Source organism: Carcharodon carcharias, chromosome 16, assembly GCF_017639515.1.
Source record: "Carcharodon carcharias isolate sCarCar2 chromosome 16, sCarCar2.pri, whole genome shotgun sequence".
Classification (NCBI taxonomy): domain Eukaryota; kingdom Metazoa; phylum Chordata; class Chondrichthyes; order Lamniformes; family Lamnidae; genus Carcharodon; species Carcharodon carcharias.
In genome coordinates this window covers 68,049,150-68,076,539 of record NC_054482.1, presented here as the reverse complement: position 1 = coordinate 68,076,539, position 27,390 = coordinate 68,049,150, and the positions used below count along the sequence as shown (strand labels likewise).

The window sequence follows — 27,390 nt, the reverse complement described above, 5'->3', positions numbered from 1 at the left end:
TTGCTGATTGAATTTGAAGATGCCCAAGGCATTGAGAAACGATTCATTCAAAAGTTTAAGAGCAGAGTTCCAGAGATATGTAACATATGCATCAAGATCATTGATGGAACAGATGTGCTGAATCCCCCACAATCAACATCCTGGGGGTTACCATTGACCAGAAACTGAACTAGACTAGCTATATAAATACTGTGGCTACAAGAGTAGGTCAGGGCGAGGAATCCTGCAACGAATAACTCACCTGGCTCTTGGCTCCCCAAAGCCTGTCCACCATCTACAAGGCACAAGTCAGGAGTGTGCTGAAATATTCCCCACTTGCCTGGATGAGTGCAGCTCCCATAACACTCAAGAAGCTTGACACCGTCCAAGACAAAGCAGCCCACTTGATTAGCACCACATCCACAAACATTCACTCCCTCCACCACTGATGCACAGTAGCAGCAGTTGTACCACCTACAAGATGCACTGCAGGAATTCACCAAGGCTCCTTAGACAGCACCTTCCAAACCTACGACCACTACCATCTAGAAGCACAAGGGCAGCAGATAGATGGGAACACCACCACCTGGAAGTTCCCCTCCAAGGCATTCACCATCCTGACTTGGAAATATAGCACCATTCCTTCATTGTCGCTGGGTCAAAATCCTGGAACTCTTTTCTTAACGGCACTGTGGGTGTACCTACACCACATGGACTGCAGTGGTTCAAGAAGGCAGCTCACCACCACCTTCTCAAGGGTAACTAGGGAGGGCACTAAATTCTGGCCCAGCCAGCGAAACCCACATCCCGTGAATGAACAATAAAAAAAGAAAACCACAGATCATCTTGAATAGAACAAAAGTTTTAAAGTGATGGAAAATCTGAGTTCACAACAGCAAGTACATGCCTTCTATATCTTTAGAAAGCACTGATGTGGAAAAATTTAGACAATAGCTGCAAGAGTAAAAGCCTTTGCCTTTCTTAGATGTATTTAAACTGGAGCGATCAAAGGCGAACTGTGAATTGTTATTCTGGGGTTTGCCTGATTTTCCTGAAATTAAGAGCACTAAGCATTCATCTATACATCTTCTCTAAAGCGTTTTCAATACTTCCAGGTAAAAAGCCTAGATCTTTGAGGAAGTTTTTATCTGTGGTTAATTAATCTTCTTGGAGGAATAAATCAATCTGAAGAATTCTTCACAGAGCAAACCATTCAGTTGCATGTTGGAAGTAGCTGGATTGATGGGCTGAACAGCTGTGTATTTATACTTCTAATTTGGAATGATAAAGGTGTTTGGAGAGCACACTAATTATTAAGAAAACTGCACGATAAGTGAAAGTCTAATAAGCACAAAAGCAGAATCAATAATTTATGTATTGAAAGTAGACATTTTGCTTCCAGAATCAGTTGGTGTTCCACAATGATAGCTGAGGTTAAATATTTCAGCACTGAAGCATTCTAGAGTAAACATACCTATTCAAAAACAGAATTACCTGGAAAAACTCAGCAGGTCTGGCAGCATCGGCGGAGAAGAAAAGAGTTGACGTTTCGAGTCCTCATGACCCTTCGACAGAACTTGAGTTCGAGTCCAAGAAAGAGTTGAAATATAAGCTGGTTTAAGGTGTGTGTGTGCGGGGCGGAGAGATAGAGAGAGAGAGAGGTGGGGGGGGGGGGGTGTGGTTGTAGGGACAAACAAGCAGTGATAGAAGCAGATCATCAAAAGATGTCAACGACAATGATGATCTGCTTCTATCACTGCTTGTTTGTCCCTACAACCACACCCCCCCCCACCTCTCTCTCTCTCTATCTCTCCGCCCCCCACACACACACCTTAAACCAGCTTATATTTCAACTCTTTCTTGGACTCGAACTCAAGTTCTGTCGAAGGTTCAGGAGGACTCGAAACGTCAACTCTTTTCTTCTCCGCCGATGCTGCCAGACCTGTTGAGTTTTTCCAGGTAATTCTGTTTTTGTTTTGGATTTCCAGCATCCGCAGTTTTTTTGTTTTTAAACATACCTATTACCTGGAATGAATGTTAAATTGCAATAACTGCTGCAGATTTGCAGCAAGACAAATGCCAGTCTGTTGTCCCACCTTTAGCTTATGTGTGCGTGCTGCCACTCCGCTGGCTTGGATCATGGCTATGAAGATAGGCACATCACCGAGAGGGCTTCCCTTGCCTCCTGCTATGCTAATTCCCAGTGCATCATTTGGTCCCTGTGATAAAGGTAAATACAACTGTCAATAATTGGTCAAAAAATACTTCCAACAGGGAAAAAAAACATCAGTACTTATTTCCCAAAATGCATTGGAGCTATGGCTAGTTTGTCTAAAAACCTGCATAGTACGCAAAGTTACTCTCCAAGAGCTCATATCATATGTTGGGTCCAATGTAAGATAGGAGCTGTTTCACTCAGGGTAAGTTCTGCAGATCAATTCCAAACCCAGCCTGCATGTAACAATTTAAAAATGAAACAACTACACAATTTCAGATACTATCTATATCATCTCACTGATGTCAGTATTGCCTGCCTTGTGGTCATATGAATGCTGCTTTAGAAAATGATTTATACCTTTTGAAACTTGGGAGTCACACTGGCACAAACTTTCTCTGTGAATGCTGGTAGTAGTTCTAGATTCAAATCATAACTTCTGTTTTACAACTTACATGGTGTAAATGAAAAATAATAGGCTTGGCTGCAAGAGTCCATTGGATTCTATTATAAGTGAAGGCAACTACACTGCTGTCTTTGTTAAGTTATGATCTAATATGATTTCTGACCTTTCTTTTCAACACAGATCAATTTTCTAGTGACACTGAGCTCAATACCTACCACATCTAGCTAGTTCAATTATAAGTTTTGAGTTTGATTTTGTTATGGCTAGGTGAGGAGGGACAGAACTGGTTAATCAGCCTCCTCGGTTGGTCGCAACAAATGTTTTTTAATCAAACCAGGCTTTTTTTGAGTTAAAGAAAGAGCAAGTTTATTAACTAAAAAACCCAAGGAAAAATAATAAAAGACGCGACGACGCACACACACACACACACACACACACAAACACACAAACACACACACACACACACACACACACAGATATCAAAAATAGGAAAAGTTATAGTCTAAGTAAAAAAAAATCTATGATTAAGTCCTTTGCTTGCCCTTGAGGCATAAATTGTTGAATGTTGCAACCGTCTGAAGGTAGCTGGTTTCCTTTAAAACCCTGGAGTTGAATTGAAGTCCAGGTAACTGCACATTGCTGGAGGCAATTTCCTTTCTATTAATTCCATGATCTGTCTCCCAGAAATCGATGGGGTTCTCCTGAGGTTCTGCCTGATGGACAGTCACTATGTCTTTGGTTGGATTTTTATACTGCAGAAATAGAGCTTTCCTTAACTTGAGAGAGTGAGGGGGAGATTCCTTACTGCTTCATTCAGCAGTTTTTCCAGGTGACTTCAATGACTTTTCTCTCTGTTAAAATCAAAAAAACTGCGGATGCTGGAAATCCAAAACAAAAACAAAAACAGAATTACCTGGAAAAACTCAGCAGGTCTGGCAGCATCGGCGGAGAAGAAAAGAGTTGACGTTTCGAGTCCTCATGACCCTTCCACAGAACTTGAGTTCGAGTCCAAGAAAGAGTTGAAATATAAGCTGGTTTAAGGTGTGTGTGTGGGGGGGGGGCGGAGAGATAGAGAGAGAGAGAAGTGGAGTGGGGGTGTGGTTGTAGGGACAAACAAGCAGTGATAGAAGCAGATCATCAAAAGATGTCAACAACAATAGAACAAAAGAACACATAGGTGTTAAAGTTAAAGTTGGTGATATTATCTAAACGAATGTGCTAATTAAGAATGGACGGCAGGGCATCCAAGGTATAGCTCTAGTGGGGGTGGGGAGAGCATAAAAGATTTTAAAATTTTTTTAAAAAAATAATGGAAATAGGTGGGAAAAGGAAAATCTATATAATTTATTGGAGAAAAAAAAAGGAAAGGGGAAACAGAAAGGGGGTGGGGATGGGGGAGGGAGCTCACAACCTAAAGTTGTTGAATTCAATATTCAGTCCGGAAGGCTGTAAAGTGCCTAGTCGGAAGATGAGGTGTTGTTCCTCCAGTTTGCGTTGGGCTTCACTGGAACAATGCAGCAAGCCAAGGACAGACATGTGGGCAAGAGAGCAGGGTGGAGTGTTAAAATGGCAAGCGACAGGGAGGTTTGGGTCATTCTTGCGGACAGACCACAGGTGTTCTGCAAAGCGGTCGCCCAGTTTACGTTTGGTCTCTCCAATGTAGAGGAGACCACATTGGGAGCAACGAATGCAGTAGAATAAGTTGGGGGAAATGCAAGTGAAATGCTGCTTCACTTGAAAGGAGTGTTTGGGTCCTTGGACGGTGAGGAGAGAGGAAGTGAAGGGGCAGGTGTTGCATCTTTTGTGTGGGCATGGGGTGGTGCCATAGGAGGGGGTTGAGGAGTAGGGGGTGATGGAGGAGTGGACCAGGGTGTCCCGGAGGGAGTGATCCCTACGGAATGCCGATAGGGGGGGGCGAAGGGAAGATGTGTTTGGTGGTGGCATCATGCTGGAGTTGGCGGAAATGGTGGAGGATGATCCTTTGAATGCGGAGGCTGGTGGGGTGATAAGTGAGGACAAGGGGGACCCTATCATGTTTCTGGGAGGGAGGAGAAGGCGTGAGGGCGGATGCGCGGGAGATGGGCCGGACACGGTTGAGGGCCCTGTCAACAACAGTTTGTGTTAGGTTCAAAGCTTGTAACTCAAAAGGTCAGGTGGCAGCATCAAAAAATGATGCAGCGGGAGGTAAACACAAAAACACGGATTTTAAGGAAAACGCCAACAAACAATAGGAAAATACAATAATTATAATACATAACATTGTTTCTGGGAGGGAGGAGAAGGCATGAGGGCGGACGCACGGGAGATGGGCCAGACACGGTTGAGGGCCCTGTCAACGACCGTGGGTGGAAAACCTCGGTTAAGGAAGAAGGAGGACATGTCAGAGGAACTGTTTTTGAAGGTAGCATCATCGGAACAGATGCGACGGAGGCAAAGGAACTGAGAGAATGGGATGGAGTCCTTACAGGAAGCGGGGTGTGAGGAGCTGTAGTCGAGGTAGCTGTGGGAGTCGGTGGGTTTGTAATGGATATTGGTGGACAGTCTATCACCAGAGATTGAGACAGAGAGGTCAAGGAAGGGAAGGGAAGTGTCAGAGATGGACCACGTGAAAATGATGGAGGGGTGGAGATTGGAAGCAAAATTAATAAATTTTTCCAAGTCCCGACGAGAGCATGAAGCGGTACCGAAGTAATCATCGATGTACCGGAGAAAGAGTTGTGGAAGGGGGCCGGAGTAGGACTGGAACAAGGAATGTTCCACATACCCCATAAAGAGACAGGCATAGCTGGGGCCCATGCGGGTACCCATAGCCACACCTTTTATTTGGAGGAAGTGAGAGGAGTTGAAGGAGAAATTGTTCAGCCAGACGGAGGAGAGTAGTGGTGGATGGGGATTGTTCGTGCCTCTGTTCGAGGAAGAAGCTAAGGGCCCTCAGACCATCCTGGTGGGGGATGGAGGTGTAGAGGGATAGGACGTCCATGGTGAAGAGGAAGCGGTTGGGGCCAGGGAACTGGAAATTGTTGATGTGACGTAAGGTGTCAAAGGAATCACGGATGTAGGTGGGAAGGGACTGGACAAGGGGAGAGAGAAGGGAGTCAAGATAACGAGAAATGAGTTCTGTGGGGCAGGAGCAAGCTGAGATGATCGGTCTACCAGGGCAGTTCTGTTTGTGGATTTTGGGTAGGAGATAGAAGCGGGCCGTCCGAGGTTGGGCGACTATCAGGTTGGAAGGTGTGGGAGGGAGATCCCCAGAGGAGATGAGGTCAGTGACAGTCCTGGAAACAATGGCTCGATGTTCAGTGGTGGGGCCATGGTCCAGGGAGAGGTAGGAGGAAGTGTCTGCGAGTTGACGCTCAGCCTCCGCGAGGTAGAGGTCAGTGCGCCAGACAACAACAGCACCACCCTTGTCAGCGGGTTTGATGACAACGTCAGGGTTGGACCTGAGAGAATGGAGTGCAGTAAGTTCAGAGAGAGACAGGTTAGAATGGGTGAGAGGAGCAGAGAAATTGAGACGACTAATGTCGCGCCGACAGTTCTCAATGAAAAGATCAAGAGAAGGTAAGAATCCAGAGGGAGGGGTCCAGGTGGAGGGAGAATATTGGAGGTGGGTGAAAGGATCCGTTGAATGGGGAGAGGACCCCTGCCCAAAGAAGTGAGCCCGGAGACGAAGACGGCGGAAGAAGAGTTCAGCATCATGCCGAGCCCTAAATTTATTGAGGTGAGGGCGTAAGGGTATGAAACTAAGTCCTTTGCTGAGCACTGAACGTTCAGCGTCGGAGAGGGGAAGGTCAGGGGGTATAGTGAATACACGGCTGGGGCTGGGATTGGTAGATGGGGTGGGGACGGAGGGACAGGCAGGGGTGGAGGGTCCTAGATGGGTGTTGGTGTCGATGAGTTGTTGGAGCTTGCGTTCCTTAGCACTTGAGAGAAAGAGAAAAAGTTTCTTGATGAGGCGTCGGATGAGCCGAAGAATAAAATGAAACTGGGGGCATGCGCAGCTTTGAAAAAGGGTACGGCGGTGCTGCTGGAGGGAGAGGTCGAGTGTGTTCATATGGCGGCGCATGGCACTGAGTGTGGATTTCAGAATGTGATGGGAACAGCAGTCCGAGAAACGTTTTATGTCCCGGAGATACCTGTAATCCTGGGTGGGTTCGAAACATGAGGGGTGGAATTTCAGTTGAAATCCACGTGGGCTAAGTAGGAGATGGAGACAGTCACTGAGAAAGGAGATATGGCTGTGAAAGCGGGTTTTAGTAAACACCTTGTCAAACACCAGGAGGGAAATGGAAAGCAAGGAAGGTGAGCAGGGCAAAAGAGAGGAATGGAAATCTTGTCGCAGAAAAGATCAGAACTTCTTCAAGGAGGTAGGCATTTCTTGAAGAGTAGTGGCAGTCAATTAAGCACAGAGATAAAAACAAAAAAACTTTCTCTCAAGTGCTAAGGAACGCAAGCTCCAACAACTCATCGACACCAACACCCATCTAGGACCCTCCACCCCTGCCTGTCCCTCCGTCCCCACCCCATCTTCCAATCCCAACCCCAGCCGTGTATTCACTATACCCCCTGACCTTCCCCTCTCCGATGCTGAAGGTTCAGTGCTCAGCAAAGGACTTAGTTTCATACCCTTACGCCCTCACCTCATTGAATTTCGGGCTCGGCATGATGCTGAACTCTTCTTCCGCCGTCTTCGTCTCCGGGCTCACTTCTTTGGGCAGGAGTCCTCTCCCAGTTCAACAGATCCTTTTACCCATCTCCAATATTCTCCCTCCACCTGGACCCCTCCCTCTGGATTCTTACCTTCTCTTGATCTTTTCATTGAGAACTGTCGGCGCGACATTAGTCGTCTCAATTTCTCTGCTCCTCTCACCCACTCTAACCTGTCTCTCTCTGAACTTACTGCACTCCATTCTCTCAGGTCCAACCCTGACATTGTCATCAAACCCGCTGACAAGGGTGGTGCTGTTGTTGTCTGGCGCACTGACCTCTACCTCGTGGAGGCTGAGCGTCAACTCGCAGACACTTCCTCCTACCTCTCCCTGGACCATGGCCCCACCACTGAACATCAAGCCATTGTTTCCAGGACTGTCACTGACCTCATCTCCTCTGGGGATCTCCCTCCCACACCTTCCAACCTGATAGTCGCCCAACCTCGGACGGCCCGCTTCTATCTCCTACCCAAAATCCACAAACAGAACTGCCCTGGTAGACCGATCGTCTCAGCTTGCTCCTGCCCCACAGAACTCATTTCTCGTTATCTTGACTCCCTTCTCTCTCCCCTTGTCCAGTCCCTTCCCACCTACATCCGTGATTCCTTTGACACCTTACGTCACATCAACAATTTCCAGTTCCCTGGCCCCAACCGCTTCCTCTTCACCATGGACGTCCTATCCCTCTACACCTCCATCCCCCATCAGGATGTTCTGAGGGCCCTTCTTCCTCGAACAGAGGCCCGAACAATCCCCATCCACCACTACTCTCCTCCGTCTGGCTGAACTTGTTCTCACGCTGAACAATTTCTCCTTCAACTCCTCTCACTTCCTCCAAATAAAAGGTGTGGCTATGGGTACCCGCATGGGCCCCAGCTATGCCTGTCTCTTTATGGGGTATGTGGAACATTCCTTGTTCCAGTCCTACTCCGGCCCCCTTCCACAACTCTTTCTCCGGTACATCGATGATTACTTCGGTGCCGCTTCATGCTCTCGTCGGGACTTGGAAAAATTTATTAATTTTGCTTCCAATCTCCACCCCTCCATCATTTTCACATGGTCCATCTCTGACACTTCCCTTCCCTTCCTTGACCTCTCTGTCTCAATGTCTGGTGATAGACTGTCCACCAATATCCATTACAAACCCACCGACTCCCACAGCTACCTCGACTACAGCTCCTCACACCCCGCTTCCTGTAAGGACTCCATCCCATTCTCTCAGTTCTTTCGCCTCCGTCGCATCTGTTCCGATGATGCTACCTTCAAAAACAGTTCCTCTGACATGTCCTCCTTCTTCCTTAACCGAGGTTTTCCACCCACTGTCGTTGACAGGGCCCTCAACCGTGTCCGGCCCATCTCCCGCGCATCCGCCCTCACGACTTCTACTCCCTCCCAGAAACATGATAGGGTCCCCCTTGTCCTCACTTATCACCCCACCAGCCTCCGCATTCAAAGGATCATCCTCCACCATTTCCGCCAACTCCAGCATGATGCCACCACCAAACACATCTTCCCTTCACCCCCACTATCGGCATTCCGTAGGGATCACTCCCTCCGGGACACCCTGGTCCACTCCTCCATCACCCCCTACTCCTCAACCCCCTCCTATGGCACCACCCCATGCCCACGCAAAAGATGCAACACCTGCCCCTTCACTTCCTCTCTCCTCACCCGTCCAAGGACCCAAACACTCCTTTCAAGTGAAGCAGCATTTCACTTGCATTTCCCCCAACTTAGTCTACTGCATTCATTGCTCCCAATGTGGTCTCCTCTACATTGGAGAGACCAAACGTAAACTGGGCGATCACTTTGCAGAACACCTGCGGTCTGTCCGCAAGAATGACCCAAACCTCCCTGTCGCTTGCCATTTTAACACTCCACCCTGCTCTCTTGCCCACATGTCTGTCCTTGGCTTGCTGCATTGTTCCAGTGAAGCCCAACGCAAACTGGAGGAACAACACCTCATCTTCCGACTAGGCACTTTACAGCCTTCCGGACTGAATATTGAATTCAACAACTTTAGGTCGTGAGCTCCCTCCCCCATCCCCACCCCCTTTCTGTTTCCCCCTATCTTTTTTTTTCTCCAATAAATTATATAGATTTTCCTTTTCCCACCTATTTCCATTATTTTTTTAAAAAATTTTAAAAATCTTTTATGCTCTCCCCAGCCCCACTAGAACTATACCTTGGGTGCCCTGCCATCCATTCTTAATTAGCACATTCGTTTAGATAATATCATCAACTTTAACTTTAACACCTATGTGTTCTTTTGTTCTATTGTTGTTGACATCTTTTGATGATCTACTTCTATCACTGCTTGTTTGTCCCTACAACCACACCCCCACTTCACTTCTCTCTCTCTCTTTCTCCCTCTCCGCCCCCCCCACACACACACCTTAAACCAGCTTATATTTCAACTCTTTCTTGGACTCGAACTCAAGTTCTGTCGAAGGGTCATGAGGACTCGAAACGTCAACACTTTTCTCTGTGTCTTGCTTGGCAAAACCAGTTCCCAAAAGACTCCTGTCTATATGTTCCCCAAAAGGAATTCTATTAACGTGTCTTACAGTCATCGTTGTAGAACAAGTAATCACATTTTAATCTTTTATCTCAGAAGCTTTTGACATATCTCAAGATAGTAGAAATCAACAGAAGGTGAGGTTATTTCATCCTCCACAGGAGGTTTTGAGTGTCTGTTTGGTCTATCTGGCTGGTTAGGAGTTTCCATTGCCTTTTACTATTGATTAAAATTCAGCAATTTACATTTTTAATCTCTTGTTCAGTTATAGTGTTGTGTTTGACATTTGCGGTTTACTTTGAAAAATCCGTCTCTTCACACTTCCTTTTAGAGGGGGTTCTTGTTTGCTTTTCTCACCTTCACCTTGGAAGATAGCTTTGCATTTTAAAGTTGTTTGCTGTCTCATTTTTCAAAATATCGAATTTTTGGTCAGTTGAAAGTTTTTAAAAATAAATTTTTGAAAAGAGGCATTTTTGTGACAAAATCAATAGTTAAATGTTTTCTCTGCTGATCACAAAGCTTTCAAATTGATTTTCAGTCATGAGACATATTAGTGAGCTGTACACTTGTAAAAAATAAGTGAACTAAAAGCAGCAAACTGAGTCTTGCCACAAGGCTGCAGAAAGTGGCAGTACAATACCCTTCTTGCACCTTCTCTCTTCCTTTCCTCTTTCTTCCTGTCTTCCTTTAATCTATGGTCATCCCTAGATTCACAGTGCCAGTGAAAGCACATTATAAAAACAATAGGCCTTAAAGTTTAAATGTAGGATTTTCACTGTCACGATGAATTCTAAGGTCTAGTGACTTCTAGCAAGAGAAAACAAGATAAAGGCTGGAATTTTCCAGCTCCTCATGCCAACGGGATCTTCCAGTCCCGCCAATGTGAACGGAAATTTCAATGGCTCACCAGCCCCGCTGTGTGAAACCCGCTGCGGGGATGCTGGAAGATTCCAGCCAAAGTGTCAGAAAAAAAATAGAAAATGCTGATAATACACGGCAGGTGAGTTAACATCTGTAAAGATAGAACATAGGATGAATTTCAGCTATATAAGTGTCAACTGAAAAGTCAGAAATATGAGCAATCCCCTTAATGAAGATTGGTGGAAGAAGAGTCACAGAGAGAAGCAGCAAAGACTTCAATCAGAGGGAGGATGAGGGAATTACCAGCACAAGTCACCTCTGTAACATCGTCTGCTTTCGCTTAACTCACCCTATTAGTTGTTGAAACCTTTATAAACACCCACGTCAAATCCAGGCTTGATTACCACCGTGCTCTCCTTGGAAGCCTCTACTCGACAAACTCCAGCTCCAAAAATCTACTGCTTGCATCCTATCGCACTCCAAGTCTCACGAGTCCAACATGACTGTTTTCGCTAATCAACCTGTTCCCAATTCCTCAAAATTAAATCTTGTGCCCTTGACTTTTTATCTCCCATGGTTCCAACCCTCCTTTATTCTCAGATTGTTCTCCAAACCTACAACTGCCCTTTCACCACTGATGAATCTTTATTGCTCTGATTTCTACTTCTTGTGCAATTTTCCTTCCCTTCACCGCAGCATTGGTAGTCATTCCTTCAGCTCCTATATCTCACTCTCTGGCAATCCATTCCTAATCCATGCCATCTTCTTAATTCCTTGACGATCCCCCTCTCTTTGTCTGAGTTTTGATCACTTTTGCTAATCTCTACTTTGGTTCAGTGCCTCTGTTCTTATCTTATATCCAAAGGAAAGTGTTACTTTTTATGATTATGGATCTTTGCCTGCATACTATAAGAAATAATTAATAAATAGCACTCACCCTTGTTATTTCCACAGTTCTCAGTCCTGTATCTGAACCTAAAAGATTCAAAGTGAGACCAAACTCGTTATTAGATGGTTATTTGTCACATTTTATTGACTGGCAGCAATATTAAATTAAGTTATATTTTTCCAAATGTTGAGAAACTACAAAATAGCATTAAAAATTGTGCTGAACAGAAAGGTTACAATTCCAAACTTTTATGATGCCTAAGTGTCCCTGTCGTGCAACACTTTGTGCAATTACATTATCTTTCTTATGGGCATTAAAGTATACCACTGAGCGACTGCAGAGCAGGGAATAAGCAGGCCTTATTCATGATATTTTCAGTGTTAAAGCAATCCAGTACTTTAAGTTTAAAGGTCCAGTGTGAATGTTAGTGAAAGGATGAATGAAAAAAATGGGTAGGTGTTGCGTAGCAGGGTGGGCAGGTGGGTGAGGTAGGTAGGTAGGATGAGTGAGGTGGTGGGGGGGACGGTAGTGGAGGTGTGAGGCAGTGGGGGTGAGGTAGCAGGGTGTGAGGTGATGTGTGGGTGAGGTGGTGAGGTGCGAGTTGGCAGGAGGGCAGGGTGGCAAGAAGGTGGGGCGGCAGAAGGGTGGGGCGGCAGGAGGGTGGGGCGGCAGGAGGGTGGGGCGGCAGGAGGGTGGGGCGGCAAGAGGGTGGGGCGGCAGGAGGGTGGGGCGGCAGGAGGGTGGGGCGGCAGGAGGGTGGGGCGGCAGGAGGGTGGGGCGGCAGGAGGGTGGGGCGGCAGGAGGGTGGGGCGGCAGGAGGGTAGGGTGGCAGGAGGGTAGGGTGGCAGGAGGGTAGGGTGGCAGGAGGGTAGGGCAGCAAATGCACCGGGCAGCAGGTGGATGGAATGGGGCATAGTTGGGCCAGGAATGCCAAGGTCAATGGATAGTCAGGTTTGGTTGGGGAGGTAGCTGGGTGTTCAGGGAGATAGCGTGGTTGGAACGGGTAGTCTGGTAGGGTCAGTGGGGTATTTGCGGGTTCAGGGCAGGTGGCCAAGGCAGTAGGTAGAGGGATTGCAGGTAATCAGGAGATCGAGGTGGGTGCCAGGTGTTAGGGGGTTAGTTGGTGGGGTGGGACAGGTGGTGTCCATGTGAGTGACTGGGGGTTCAGTTGTGCAGCAATAATCTTGGAGTTAGACTAGGGCCAGGATTTTACATTGGTCGGGCGGGCTTGGCGGGAGTGGGTGGCTGCGGAGCCGACCATTGCCCACAATCGGCTCCACACTGCGATTTCATGCAGGTGGGCCGATTAAGGCCTGCCCAGTGTGGATCGCGAGCGGTAACACTGAGTGCTACCTGTGCGGCCAGGGGGAGGAGGAAAAGTCAGGTCCAGGGCTCTTTCGAACACGTGCATGAAAGAGTACTTCAATCTCCGAGGCACGGAGCTGCCTCAGGGAGACTGAAGCGTTTTTACAAAAATTATTAAACACATTAAAAATTTAATGAAACATGTGCCCTCATGTGACTGTGTCACATGAGATGGGACATGTTTTTAATGTCAAAAGAAAGTTTTTATTTAATTTGTAATAGCTTTAGGAAACCTCATCTCGCTCATGGATGAGGTTTCCTAAAAAATGTAAAGACCGCTTTTCCTTTTTGCCTGCCCGCCAACTGTTGCGCAGCGGACTCCAACACATGCTCGATGTCATCGTGTATCGTATTACATTCCGGTGTGTTGGGCACACCTCTGCTTGCTGAATGTAAAATTCTGCCTTAGGTTTTCTTCTGTCTAACATTTCCTGGGTAACTATTCAGTTAAGTAGATTGGAACTGTTCACAGCCTCCAACTCTATCTTAGAGTAGCGGACCATCTCGGAGGGTCCCAGGGACCAGGGGAATTGCCCATTTAAAGCTGAAACCTCCTAGGCAATTCCCACGGAGGTCAGTGCACCAGGACTTCTGCAGGTTCCTAATGCGCATCTTGGGTATTAAATCTGGTCTCAGACAATCCGGAGATGGGAAGATTTAGGCTATTCTGTTGAATGATTGTCGCTGAATGGTTTTTATTCATTTTTGTTTCATGTTTGAGTATTTCCCTTTAAAATAACTGCACATATTTGCACAAATAATTGTATTAATAGCTGTGCTTTAAAGTGAATTCCCGTCCACATGCTTTGAGTGTTTGTGAAATTCAGTTACTGCTTAAGAATTGAACAACAGTACAAACATTAAAGTAACAATACAGAAGACCGGGATCTATATTTTCTATTTAACATTTAACTTTATAGTGGAAGATACAAAAGAACCAATGGAGTCATTTTCATTTTTGCCATCTTGGTAGTTAATTGGTAAAATGGATTATCCACCTGTTCTAGAATCCGCTCAGGTGGTGAAGGTGAAAATTGCGTCAATGTGGTCAAAGTCTTATGTTTGGAAAGGGTACAGATAAAGAAAGTCAGCATATATTATTCATCTAATTGTGACATTTTACCCGAGTTCCTTTGTGAGGAGTCGGCTGAATTCTTCTTGCTGCCAGTCATGTTTTGTGAAGTCATCACAGCAGCTCCAAAAGTAGGATTACTGACAACACTTACTTGGCTCATCTAGTTTAGAATCAAAATAAGCTCTAATTAATCAAGGCTACCCAATTTGAAAAGAGCAGGCAGCAACTAGGTATGAAGGCAAAAGGCTGTGCCTATTGAAATCAAATGCGTACCTGACTCAGTCTACAATTTTAGCCTAATCTTTTGGGCTGTTTACTTTTAGCAGTGAAGGATGAGTTTATTTTCAGTTCTATATGATACGTCAAACTGTATTTTGCTCATGTTAGCTCGGTGTAGTTGCTGGACATGGGGAATCAACAAATATTTCTGGGCTAACTGTTACTAACGTCGCTATTTCCTTCCATCTCTCCTCCCCAACCAACCACTGCCATCCCATCATTATTCAGGTCCAAACAGTAATGAAAATGAAGGGACTGGTGATAGAGGGAAAAAAAACAAATGTGGGAAGTTTGAAATCAAAACAACAAATGGAAATTCAGAGGCTTAATCATAATTTGGAAGAAAGATACAGCTTAATATTTTGGGTGAAAACCTTTATCAGACAACACATTGTAGAAACTATCTAACAGAGCATGTGATAATTAATGACTTATGTTGCGATAAAAATCACTGTAATTCGAAAACAAATGATTTAAATAAAAATTCCAACTGGAAAATATAATCAAAGTGCCAAATTTTTTATTGTCACCAATCATTTTATATTGACTTTATCAAAGTGCCCAGAGTAATTTAGGTCTTGTTAAGTAGTTCATAATTTTGAATTTTCTTTGAAGACTTATCAATATATTATTTTGAAGCCACAGATAATGGCTGCTTTGCACAGCTTCAATATTTAATACTTTGAGTTCACTGAATAAACATCTTATGAAACACAATTGGTTGTTGTTGCCTTTTATATACATTAATTGATGTAAAGATTTTCTTAATTAATAAACAATCTGAAAATGTATATACAAAATTATATGGAGCTTTGAGAATGTGCAATAAGGATAATGTCTCTTTGAGAAGTTCTGACATCAGCATGAACAATAAAAGCAAAGTTTGAATAATTTAAAGTTAAAGATGGCAACATAACCCTGATTTTGCAATCCTGTGTAAAATGGGGTTGCATGCACTAATGGCAAAGATGCAGCCACATTGGCTGAGAGGCACCGAGGGAGGATTGGAGGCATATCAACGTAGTATTCCAGGTCTAGATGGCGTTGGAGCAACTCAAGGTCATTAAAAGTGATTTTGAAGCTACATGTTTTTGGTCACAGCCAAATATCATCCAGCTTTGGTAGACATGTGACCTGCTTCCAGACCAGTTCATGTGTGACTTGTCGTAAGGGGGTACATTAGATTGGTACATACAAATAGTAACTCTTTTAATATCATTTAATTTCATCGTATTTTGGATAATTCAATGATTGCAAGAGTGTTGTCTGACAAGCATTATTTTAATTAAAATATCATTGGCGTTATACAAAGTTGGGAAATTATGAATAACTTCCAATAAATCCCGTCAGGAAATAGACCGTGGTGGTTATAGGCAAAAGATCCTGACCTGACTGCCTTGTGATATTCTCCTTGATGAAATCCATGACCCTGCCTTCAGGCGACCAACCTGCAACTGAACCAATCCTTGGGCACACTGCACAAAATAACAAAGTTTTGAACAAAGAAATCCAAAGCAGTTAATGGGAGCTATACATTTAAGATCAAGTAAATGTTAATGCATTAATGTTCTCTTTTCACACTGTTAATGGGCTGTCATGCACATCAAGTACACGTGTTGAAAATTATAATTTCTAATGCATGATTTTCCACCCCCAACTGGTCAGAAAATGGTGCACTGCACATGAGTATTACCAATGGCCCAGTTTTTCAGTCAGCAGTGAACAAATGGGCAGGTTATTCATTACACTCACATTTTCTCACAGGCTTTCTATAGGATTTTGCATTGGAAATTGATGTGATTAAAAAACCATTTTGGCTCAGTGCCCTCTACAGGGATCTGGGACTTGTATGAACAGAACAAGCAATTGTATAACACCTTACATATGAATTAGGAGCAGGGGTAGGCCACTCAGTCCCTCGAGCCTGCTCCGCCATTCAATAAGATCATGGCTTATCTGATTGTCGCCTCAACTCCATATTCCCACCTACCCCAGATTGCCTTTTACCCCCTTGCTTACCAGGAATCTATCCACCTCTGCCTTAAAAATATTCAAAGACTCTGCTTCCCTTGCCTTTTCAGGAAAAAAGTTCCAAAAACTCATGACCCTCAGAGAAAAAAATTATCCTCATCTCTGTCTTAAATGGGCGATCTTTTACTTTAAACAGTGTCCCCTAGTTCTAGATACTCTCAAAAAGAAACACCCTTTCCACATGAACACTGTCAAGACCCCTCAGGATCTTATATGTTTCAATTAAGTCGCCTCTTACCCTTCTAAACTTCAGCAGACACAAGCCCAGCCTGTCCAACCTTTCCTCATAAGACAACCATTTTAGGTATCTCTGGACTGCTTCCAATACATTTACATCCTTGCTTAAATAAGGAGACCAATGCTGTACACAGTACTCCAGCTGTGGTCTCACCAATGTCCTGAATTCTCCTTGCAATAAACAACAACATTCTATTAGCTTGCCAAATTACTTGCTGTACCTGCATACTAACCTTTTGTGATTCATGCTCTGGGATGCCCACATCACTCTGCATCTCAGAGCTCTGCAATCTCTTATCATTTAGATAATATGCTTTTTTATTCTTTCTGCTAAAATGGACAATTTCACACTTTCCCACATGGTACTCCATTTGCCAGATCTTTGCCCACTCAACTAACCTATCTATATCCCTTTGTAGCCTCCTTATGTCCTCTTCACAACTTAATTTCCTACCTATCTTTGTATCATCAGAAAATATAGCAACCATACCTTTGGTCCCTTCACCTAAGTCATTTATATAAACTGTAAAAAGTTGAGGTCCCAGGACCCATCCCTGTGGCACACCATTTGTTACATCCTGCCAACCAGAAAATGACCCATTTATGCCTACTCTCCATTTCCTGCTAGCTAGCCAATCTTCTATCCATGCTAATGTCCACGTCTTAACTGACCAGTTTTCTGAGAGGCACAGGGGGTTAAATTGGCTGGGTAGCATCTTTTTTTTTAAAGATGTCAGGTGGCCACCCAATGCTTGAAAATGAGATCTGAGATATGTGTGCATACTTCTAACAGGATGCCATCTTTATAAAGAGATTTGAGTACCCAACCTAATTTTGGCTGGCAGCAGTCAAATTATGACCGGAATCAGTATGTAGCAACACTGATTACAATGACACCAATGTTGCATTTTGCAACTGCACACTCCAGCGCTATCTTAACCTTACACAGGTACAAAGCTGGACATGATGAGCAGAGCAGGGCAAGCTGCTAGAAGAGGGAGAAGGATGGGGGAGAAGAGCTGTCAACAGGAGGTCTTATACATTTAGTGGGAGGAAATGGCATAATGGTATTGTCGCTGGATTAGTAATCCAGAGACCCAGGGTAATGCTCTGGGGACCCGGGCTCGAATTGCACCACAGCAGATGGTGGAAATTAAATGCAATAAAAATGTGGAATTAAGAGTCTGATGATGACGACGATTGTTGCAAAAATCACTGATGCCCTTTAGGGAAGGAAATCTGTCAGCCTTACCTGGTCTGGCCTATACGTGACCCCACAGCAATGTGGTTGTCACTTAAACGTCCCTCAGTTGTAACACACCGCTACAAAGTCACAAAAATGAAATGAAACCGGATGGACCACCTGGCATCGACCTAGGCACCGGAAATGACAACGGCAATCTCAGCCCTGCCGACCCTGCAAAGTCCTCCTTACTAACATCTGGGGGCTCGGGCCAAAATTAGGAAAGCTTGTCTCACAGACTAGTCAAGCAACAACCTGATATAGTCATCCCCACAGAATCATACCTTACAGATAATGTCTCATCATTATCACCATCCCTGGGTTTGTCCTGTCCCACTGGCAGGATAGACCAGACCCAGCAGAGGTGGCGGCATATAATCGGGAGGGAGTTACCCTGGGAATCCTGAACATTGACTTTTGACCCCATGAAGTCTCATGGCATCAGGTCAAACATGGACAAGGTAAACTCCTCCTGACTACCATGTACTGCCCTCCATCTGCTGATGAATCAGTGCTCCTCCGTGTTGAACACCGCTTGGAAGAAGCACTGGGGGTGGCAAGGGTGCAGAATGTACTCTGGGTGTGGGGCTTCAAACAAGAATGGCTCAGTAGAACCACTACTGCCCGAGCTGGCCGAGTCCTAAATGACACAGCTGCTAGACTGGGTCTGTGGCAGACAGTGAGGGAGCCAACAAGAGAGAAAAACATACCTGACCCTATCCTCACCAACCTGCCTGCCACAGATGCATCTGTCCATGACAGGTATGGTAGGAGTGATTACCACACAGTCATTGTGGATACCCTCCATCGTGTTGTGTGGCACTACCACCATTCTAAACAGGGGGATAGATTTCAAACAGATCTGGCAACTCAAGACTGGGCATCCATGAGGCGGTGTGGGCCAATATCTGCAGTAGTATTATACTCGAACACAATCTGTAACCTCATGGCCAGCATATTCCCCACTCTACCATTACCATCAAGCTAAGGGATCAACACTGGTTTAATGAAGAGTGCAGGAGGGCATGCCAAGAGCAGCACCAGGCATACCTAAAAATGAGATGTCAACCTGATGAAGCTATAACACAAGACTACTTGCGTGCCAAACAGCATAAGCAGCAAGTGATAGACAGGGCTAAGCAATCCCACAACCAACGGATCAGATCTAAGCTCTGCAGTCCTGACACATCCAGTTGTAAATAGTGGTGGACAATTAAACAATTCATTGGAGGAGGAGGCTCTACAAATACCCCCATTCTCAATGATGGAGGAGCCCAGCACATCAGTGCATAAAGTATGACTGAAGCATTTGCTACAATCTTCAGCCAGAACTGCCGAGTGGATGGTCCATTTTGGCCTCCTCCAGAGGTCCCTAGCAGCACAGATGCCAGTCTTCAGCCAATTTGATTCACTCCACAGACATCAAGAAACAGCTGAAGGCATTGGATACTGCAAAGGCTATGGGCCCTGACAATATCCTGGCAATAGTTCTGAAGATTTCTGCTCCAGAACTTGCTGTACCCGTAGCCAAGCTGTTTCAGTACAGCTACAACACGAGCCATCTATCTGGCTATGTGGAAAATTGCCCTGGCAGAACCCGAACTGGGCATCATTGAGTAGGTTATTGTTAAGCAAGTGCTGTTTGATAGCACTGTTGATGACCCCTTCCATTACTTTACTGATGATGGAGAGTAGACCAGGAAGCACAAGTTAGGATAGTAATTTCAATGGAAATCATGTACAGAAAGCAAAACATAAAAATTTAGAATTCGACAAAGAAAGAAAGAAACAGAAAGAAAAAGTTAAAAATTTTTTTTTTTACATGTTTTAATTTTAAAATCTCCAACATTAATTAAAACTTGAAGGAATGAGTTCTACACTTATAAAATCTCATATTCAATGCCAGGGCGCATGTTTGACAGTAATTAAGACTTATCACACCCATTAAAGAGGTGTCTACACTGGAATGCACAAGCCTTAACTTTTTCTAGTAAATTTAGTGGGCACCCATCATCCAAGTAATGCAGCTTTGCACCTTTCCCTTTGTTTCAGTGCTGAGTCTCTCAGCGGGACCAATGTACCAAAGAGCAGGGCAACTTAGACAGCAACTTCCTGATTTCCATATTTAACTATGCATGCACAATTTTAAAATATGGTTTTAATGCAGTTTCACCAAGTTTACCTTTAGTATTGTTGCCACAGTTTCCTGAGAAGCATTTCGCACATCCTCTCCATTTACTGACAAGATTTGGTCTCCTTGCATGAGTCTCCCATCAAGTTCAGCAGCCCCACCTTTAACAATGTCTGAGATGAATACTCCTGTTCCATTCCTGTTGAAGTATTTACAACTCAGTCAAGCAATTCATGTGATTTCACATGATATGTTGATAAAGTACATAGACCTAAAGCTCCACTCAATACAGTTAATTTACAAACTAATTGAGTAATCCAAGCTTTTTAAACTTTTATGAGCTATAAATTCAAATGCAAGAAAATAGTATAGAAGCAGTTAAAAGGAAGCTAGATGAGCATTTGAGGGGGAAGGGAATAGAGGATTGCTTTGATAAATTTAGATACGGAATATTGGTAAAGATTCAAGTGGAGTATAAATGTCAGTGTAAACTGGTTGGGCTGGTTGTTCCTGTGTCATATATCCTATGTTTTCAGTGGGATGCTTCATGCACAACAGCACAAATTTCTAATTCTAATTTCAGCACGTGATTTCTAACTAACGTTTTTTTATAACCCTGAGTGATCAGAAGCTGATGCAGTCTGCATGAGCTATTTACAATGTATACATTCGAAAGCTGAAGCTCTGTACCAGGAGCCTCGGCTAATAAAGGCAATTATCCCATATGCCTTCTTAACCACCTTATCTACTGTGCTGCTGCCTTCAGGGACCTATGGACATGTACACCAAGGCCCCTCTGATCCTCTGTACTTCCTAGGGTCCTGCCATTTATTGTGTATTCCCTTGCTGTGTTAGTCCTCCCAAGATGCATCACCTAAAACTTCTCAGGATTAAATTCTATTTGCCACTGCTCTGCCCATCTTACCAGCCCATCTATACCATCCTGTAACCTAAGACTTTCCTCTTCACTATTTACGACATCACCATGTCCTGCTGCTATCCAGCATTTTGTTCAAATACAATTTTGGGGTGTTATGAAACTTTCTCCCTCCAAAATGTGCATTTAATGCCTGTTCCTAAAATGTGTTGAAACAAATATCCAGGGACAACACTTCTAGTTCACTTCTTTTATTTACTTATGCAATATATACAATTCTTATAGGTTTAATCCAAACTAAGAAAAACAGAACTTGAAGCTACTGTACTACATCCCAATTTTAATAGTCACAGACAAAAATCTGTCAAATAATGCTTCTAATTCAATATTTTATAAAAGTTCTTTACTCACAAAGAAGCTAAAAACAGTACAAAAAAGGAGGTCACTATATTTAACCTTACTGTGTTATCTATTTTCTTCTGCCAATACAAGAAGCGCTGGTGAGCTGCTCCTTGCTGCTTATGTTCGTGCTAGAAAGTCATCTAGATAGATTGAATCTGCGGTTACTTTATAACATAGTAAATTTTTAATGAATATTCATTTGGACACAATGTTATTAATAAAAAAATAAAAAGTTATGTTCTGGAAAAATCCATATATGGTACATTTACTAAGGAGATCACTATCACTAAGGATCTGTTCTAAAATTCTGTCAACAGGCAGTTTCTTGCTTATAGTAAACATCTCCTAACACATGGTTCTGAAGACAACTTTACATTCATGTACACTGTGTCATCTTAATTTTTAACATGGGATGTGACAGAAGTCAATCATTCTACATACCGTTTTCCCACAATACTCAGGCCAAGTCCCCTGCCGACTTTCTTCTGCAGATCCACAAGGAACACATCTAAATTTTCCTCATCCTTGTACTGTGCTTCATCCCTGAAGACAGTGAGTCGCACCTTTTGTGGAGTCTGTCTCAATGCTGTGATTGCTTCTTCGTGAGTTGCATTCCTTAAGTCAATTCCATTTACCTAACAGAAAAGAAAGTGGATCTCTCTAGGCATTCATCACAGATCGAGATATAAAATGATAAATAAATTGAGCACTCATGAGAGCTACTGGTGCTTGACATTAAGGCTTCAGTTTCTGCTGAGTTGGAAGGGCTCCATGCCTTAGCCAAAATAATGCACAAGTCCCAATTCCGGAGGTTCTGCCCCCGAACATGCCACTCATCATTTTCACCGGTGGCGGGGGAGGTGGGGGGGGGTGACAAGGAAGAGGAATGGAGATGGGCTGCAGTTTGCACAAGTAAAAGTGCAACTACCTTCAAACAGATGCAATTTTCATTAATGGGATGTCCAAAACATGACCAAAACATGTCCAAAACATGAATCTTGGGCTTGAGACATTTGAGCTAAAGCTAAAGCTGCCAGAGTTATTTGGAGAGTTAGAGTACTCTTTTGGAGAGATCCAGCTATCCCTTTGGGAGAGGTCGAGTGCTCTTTGCGATTGTTAAAAATAGAACGTGCATAAAAAGTGGATAAACTCAGTGGAAATGTCAAGCTGTCAAGACATTTAAATCCCCAATACTTTAATTTTTTAAAAATGCTGCAGTTGAAAAAAATAGTGTTTGCAATTTTACTGATAACATAAGCCTGAAAGTTATTATTACAGACTTACTGCTGCATTACTAATTCTATAACCTGCCATTATCATAATGGGGGTTTGTAAGGTCACAGTTTAATAAGTGAAGTCATCAATAGACACTTGGAATTTATTTCATCTCACCATGGCTCCTGAGGTCTGCCCATGGTGGTTACGGGGTGAGCTGGAGCGGAGGATTTAAAGGCAAATAGTGTGGCTGGGGAGGCATGGGGTGGCATGGGTTAGCACTAAGTTGGCAAAGGGACTATAAAGACAATGGAGGTGGGTAGAAAGACATAGGTTGGCATAAAGGGTATGAGGGCCCATGAGGGGTGGGTAGAGGAATGTAGGTTGGCATGGAAGGTATGGTGGCCATGGGAGTGGTTAGAAGGCATAGGTTGGCATGGAGGGTATAAGGGAGCACAGAAGGTAGATGGGGGTATGCGATTGCAAGAGTTGGCATGGGGAGTGTGTAGGGGGTGAGGGGTTGTGAGGGATGAAGGTTGAAGGGCTGTTTTTGGTTTTATTGTTTTTTTAAAACAGCTGGGCTTGATTCCTGTTAGCAAAAATTTGGCCCCGAGTGGTTCTTTTTAAAAGCTTTCCCCCATTTCCATCTGTCTCACAACTGTCTTTCCTTCTCCATGCTATATTCTGACTTCTGATCTTCATTTTAGATTACAGTGCCATATTGAAAACTGCATTGTGCATTTTGTCTACTTAAGCCTCCCATACATATATACCAGCAGTGGGAGTCTGGAAGTAGAATAAAGGAATCCTCATTTTAACAGCATGTCCAGTTCTGATTCGGAATGCTTCTTACTAAATCTGATGCTTCCCAAGAACTTTACAATACACAAAGGAAAACTTGGAAAATATAATGATTGCATCCCAGTGTAAAAGTGCATCAATGAGATTGAGAAAGCAGCAGTGAGGGTGATAAGCTCTCAGGGCACACATGCAAAGAGATATATAAACCTTTTAACTAAAAGCCTGGGAACAGAACAGAAGAAAAGTTCAGGTCCTAAGAGGGAGGATGTGCATGCAGGTAAAATAGATTTTGGATGCTGGAAAAGGGGACAAGTGAATTTATTCTTAACTTTTGAGATTTCTTTTCATATTTATTGGATTTTTATTTTAAATGTTTTTATATGCAATTTTTTAAAATGAATTTGTCATGGTGAGCAACATTTCAGGAAAAATATCTTTCAAGAATGTAAATGTTATCTTTTTTATAAATGAAAATTTCTTGACTACGAATGAAATAAGTGTTAGTGACTTTTAGGAAGGTTGCCTTTTAGTAGAAGTGAAATTTGAATGAATTAGCATGGCTTATGCACTGCTGACAACGTATGACACACATAGGCAAGATGCAAACCTTTTAATTATACAGATCGATTGTACTAGGCTAAATCTAATTGAGGTAAACTGCAGAATTATTATTTCTCAATCTGTCTCTTTAGACCTCCTTGTATTGTGTATTGTTTTAATGAGTTGATGTCTCCTTTCTATTTGCCAATGTCGCTCTGTGGCTGGCCATGAAGAACTGTGTGTAACTGGCTAAGGTTCAATAGCTTTCTCATTTCTCATCTGTCCACTGAGAAATTGCCCCAGCTTTACACCATACTTTACTCCATGCATGACTGAACTCAGAACTCTCTTGTCGGGAATCCGGAGCATTCAGCACTTTCCACTAGAGCAATGCCCATTTATTTTTAATCAATAATTCAAAGATCCAACATGAATCTGGTTATTGTATTCTATTATCAAAGTCTGAAAAAGATTTAGCTCTTGCCAGCCATTCAAATTTAAAATAAAGTTTCACATATCACTGTAAACACAATTTGAAAAAATGTATAGCTAAAAACATCCAGTCATATTGTTGTTCTTTTGCGGTTTATTTCATAATTACATTAAATTAGAGTGCAGAATTGAACATTCTGCGTTGAGGCTTTTTTAAAACAACCTTTGGTTCAATGGGGTTTGGTTTTAAATACACAGACTGATCAAATATCCATAAAATAACTGCATACACCCCAACAGGATTCCAGTAGATGGCACACTTGACCAACAATGAGTGGAATTTTCCCAGAATTGCACTAAGTGCGGTAGTGGGCAGGTAAAATGGAGGCCAACCCACCGAGGAAAATAGTGGGTTTTCACGCTGTAACTTCCCGAGCCCACTTCATTATATATTCACTGCCACGAAACACGCTGTTTCCATGGTGAACGGGCTCTCACTCGCCCACTCGCCATTACCCTGCTGTTGCATCACGCCAGCTGCCATCTTTAAAAGGCAGCCGCCAGCAAAGCACTCATCACCACCAGCTCACCACCGCTGCCTGGGAGACATGGCCAGCAAAGGCAAAAGGACTGTAGCCTCCCGCTTCAACGACAAGTCCCTCGAGCCACTGCTGAATGCCATGGAGATCCAAAGGGATGTGCTCTACTCCCGCTCTGGCTGCAGGATGGGTAGCAATGTCACCAACCTGGCTTGGGAAGCGGTGGCGACGGTGGTCAACGCGAATGCCCTGCAGAGGAGGACAGCCACCCAGTGCTGCAAAAGGATGAATGATCTCTTTTGCCAGGATAAATCACTCTTTTCATCACTCCCAACTCTTACACTCACAAACCTATCACACACCGACAGGGCCCTCACTCACTGTCAGTGCAAAGGAGATCACCGTTCACTCTTTCACATAGACCATCATTGTCCTCATCCCATCCATGGGACCACACAGGCCAGGCATACTTATCATCTGGCCCGGCAGGTGTCCTGAAGCACTCTCCCCATTACTGTCCATGCAGGACAAACTGGCTCACAACAGGAGAGAAAGGTTACAGACAGGTGGAGGGATGCTGGAAATCAAAGTTCTGACAGAATTCAAAAACATCCAGCTGGTCGGCGATGACCAGGGCTGGTACTGTGCTGACGGTGAGGCCGGCGCTGCTCTACCAAGTGAGGATCCAGCAGTGCAACATCCATCAAACGACATGCTGTGAGTGATGTGTCCTCCTTCACAGGCCACTGCTATGCACTAATTATCTCCCCTTGCTTTCACAGGCACAACTGCCAAACAGCCGATGGAGTCCATGACCCGGGCCTCCAATCAAGCCCCAAAGAAACCTCTGAAGAGGAATCTGAAGGCACTCTCCCTGAAGTCCCGTCACAGCGCTCACCCACACCCTCCACCAGTGCAGAGACACACAGCTCGGTGGGATCTAACTTTACAGTAGCTATGGAATCACAATCTGGTGAGCACATCCCACTTTCTGATCCACAGCAGGTGGAAGTAGGGACTTCCTAGGTCCCCAGCAATCAGAGGACTGCTGGTCGTTTGATGGATGTTGCACTGCTGGATCGTCACTTGGTAGAGCAGCGCCGGCCTCACCGTCAGCACAGTACCAGCCCTGGTCATCGCCGACCAGCTGGATGTTTTTGAATTCTGTCAGAACTTTGATTTCCAGCATCCCTCCACCTGTCCAGCAATCAGAGGACTGCTGGAGACCAGAACATTGCTGAGTCCAAGTCAGCTGATGAGCCTCTGGACTTGGCATGTCATAGTTGCTGGAGCTGCAAAGGGAAGCTAGAGACCAACAGGAAGGGATGCTCACAGCACTCCTCAGATTGCAAGGCATGATGGAGAGTGCGCCCATCTTCAGGCTGAGGTGATAGCGCCAACATTGCAATGTAGAGATCAACATTGGCAGGATGGTGGCCGCAATGGAGACCTTGGTCCAGGACGTCACTCCTGCACTGCTGCGCGGGCTTAACTTCATCGCTGATGCTATAGCTGGCCGCCAACAGTGTGTACACGAGAGGGGTGCTGAGCAGCTCGATCTCACTCCAGCTACCCCTTCCTCTCACAGGGTCAGCCAGGGGCCCTTGGGCACCCATAGGAAGTAAAATCAGCTTGTGCACACCCTGAGGCCATCTACCCCGGTGACTTCAGGTGTGTCCGGCCCATCTGACCCCCCCTCTTCTTGTGACCTCTGCAGATTCAGCTTTACAGGCCGAGGAGGGTGCCACTGCCACACAGCAGGATCCCAAAAGCAGGCTGGGGCCCTCCAAGTCTTGGCCCTCCAGAAGACGCCGGCCAAAATCATCACAGATAGGGCATCACAGTCAGCAGGCTGCCTCCACCTCTGCTGTACATGTCTGGAGAGCGGCAGGGTTAGGAAAGTTAGGTAAAAGTAGTTGCACAGACTGGCCACAGGTGTTGATCACTTGTACATACTGTTCACTATTGTCAATAAGCCCCTAAGAATGTCTCCCTGCCTGTGGCTCCTTGTTCTGATGAGCAGAGTTCTTGTCACTCAGATGTGAAACCTTTCTGCACAAGATAAAAGGCAGGTGGTCTCAGTCCAGGGCCTCTTCACTGTTCTCTGTGACCTTCAGACCAAAATGATGGTCCAGCCTCACAATCCCTGGAAACATTACTGATGCCTGCACCTCAGCAGTGTTAGTCATTGCTGCCAGAATGTAGTGGGTAGGCACCATAGAGTTCTCTCATGCTCTCTGTGTGCTCTCAGCATCTTTAAGGTGGGGCTGGCCCCCATCATACCTGCATCAGCCACCAGTGATGCTGTGCACTAGCTTCTGAAGGGCTGAGGTGCTGAAGGCAGACACAGCATCAGATGCATCTAAAGTTTCATGGTTGTGTCTCTGAGATGGCCCTGATCACGGAGCACAAGCGAGAGACCCTCGGCCATAAAGAAGTCAGACATTCTCAGAGGCTGTATGAAGATCTATGGAGTGTCCTCACTGTATGTTGTCATTATACTGCGATAAGCCAGACTGGAGTCAAATGTTCACAGCTGCAATGTGAGGATCCATGGGGACACCTCATTGCATGTCGTCATCATTCTCCACAAATCTGGCAGCTATGAGGGCCTCCCGAGTGCACCTGCCTCATCTAGCCAGTGTAGAG

General features: G+C 44.6%; 1 protein-coding gene across 6 annotated transcripts in view; it reads right to left on the bottom strand.

The window, feature by feature from the left end:
* The window catches only part of patj (PATJ crumbs cell polarity complex component), a 398,928-nt gene that overhangs the window by 36,938 nt on the left and 334,600 nt on the right, over window positions 1–27,390 (bottom strand). For all 6 annotated transcript variants that reach the window (XM_041208336.1, XM_041208338.1, XM_041208340.1 and 3 more), the window contains 6 exons: window positions 21,656–21,849; window positions 19,987–20,134; window positions 15,682–15,768; window positions 14,063–14,174; window positions 11,623–11,660; window positions 2,076–2,198 (listed from right to left, as the gene is read on the bottom strand). In XM_041208336.1, the coding sequence (XP_041064270.1) occupies window positions 2,076–2,198; window positions 11,623–11,660; window positions 14,063–14,174; window positions 15,682–15,768; window positions 19,987–20,134; window positions 21,656–21,849 (702 nt within the window). The remainder of the gene's footprint in view (window positions 1–2,075; window positions 2,199–11,622; window positions 11,661–14,062; window positions 14,175–15,681; window positions 15,769–19,986; window positions 20,135–21,655; window positions 21,850–27,390) is intronic.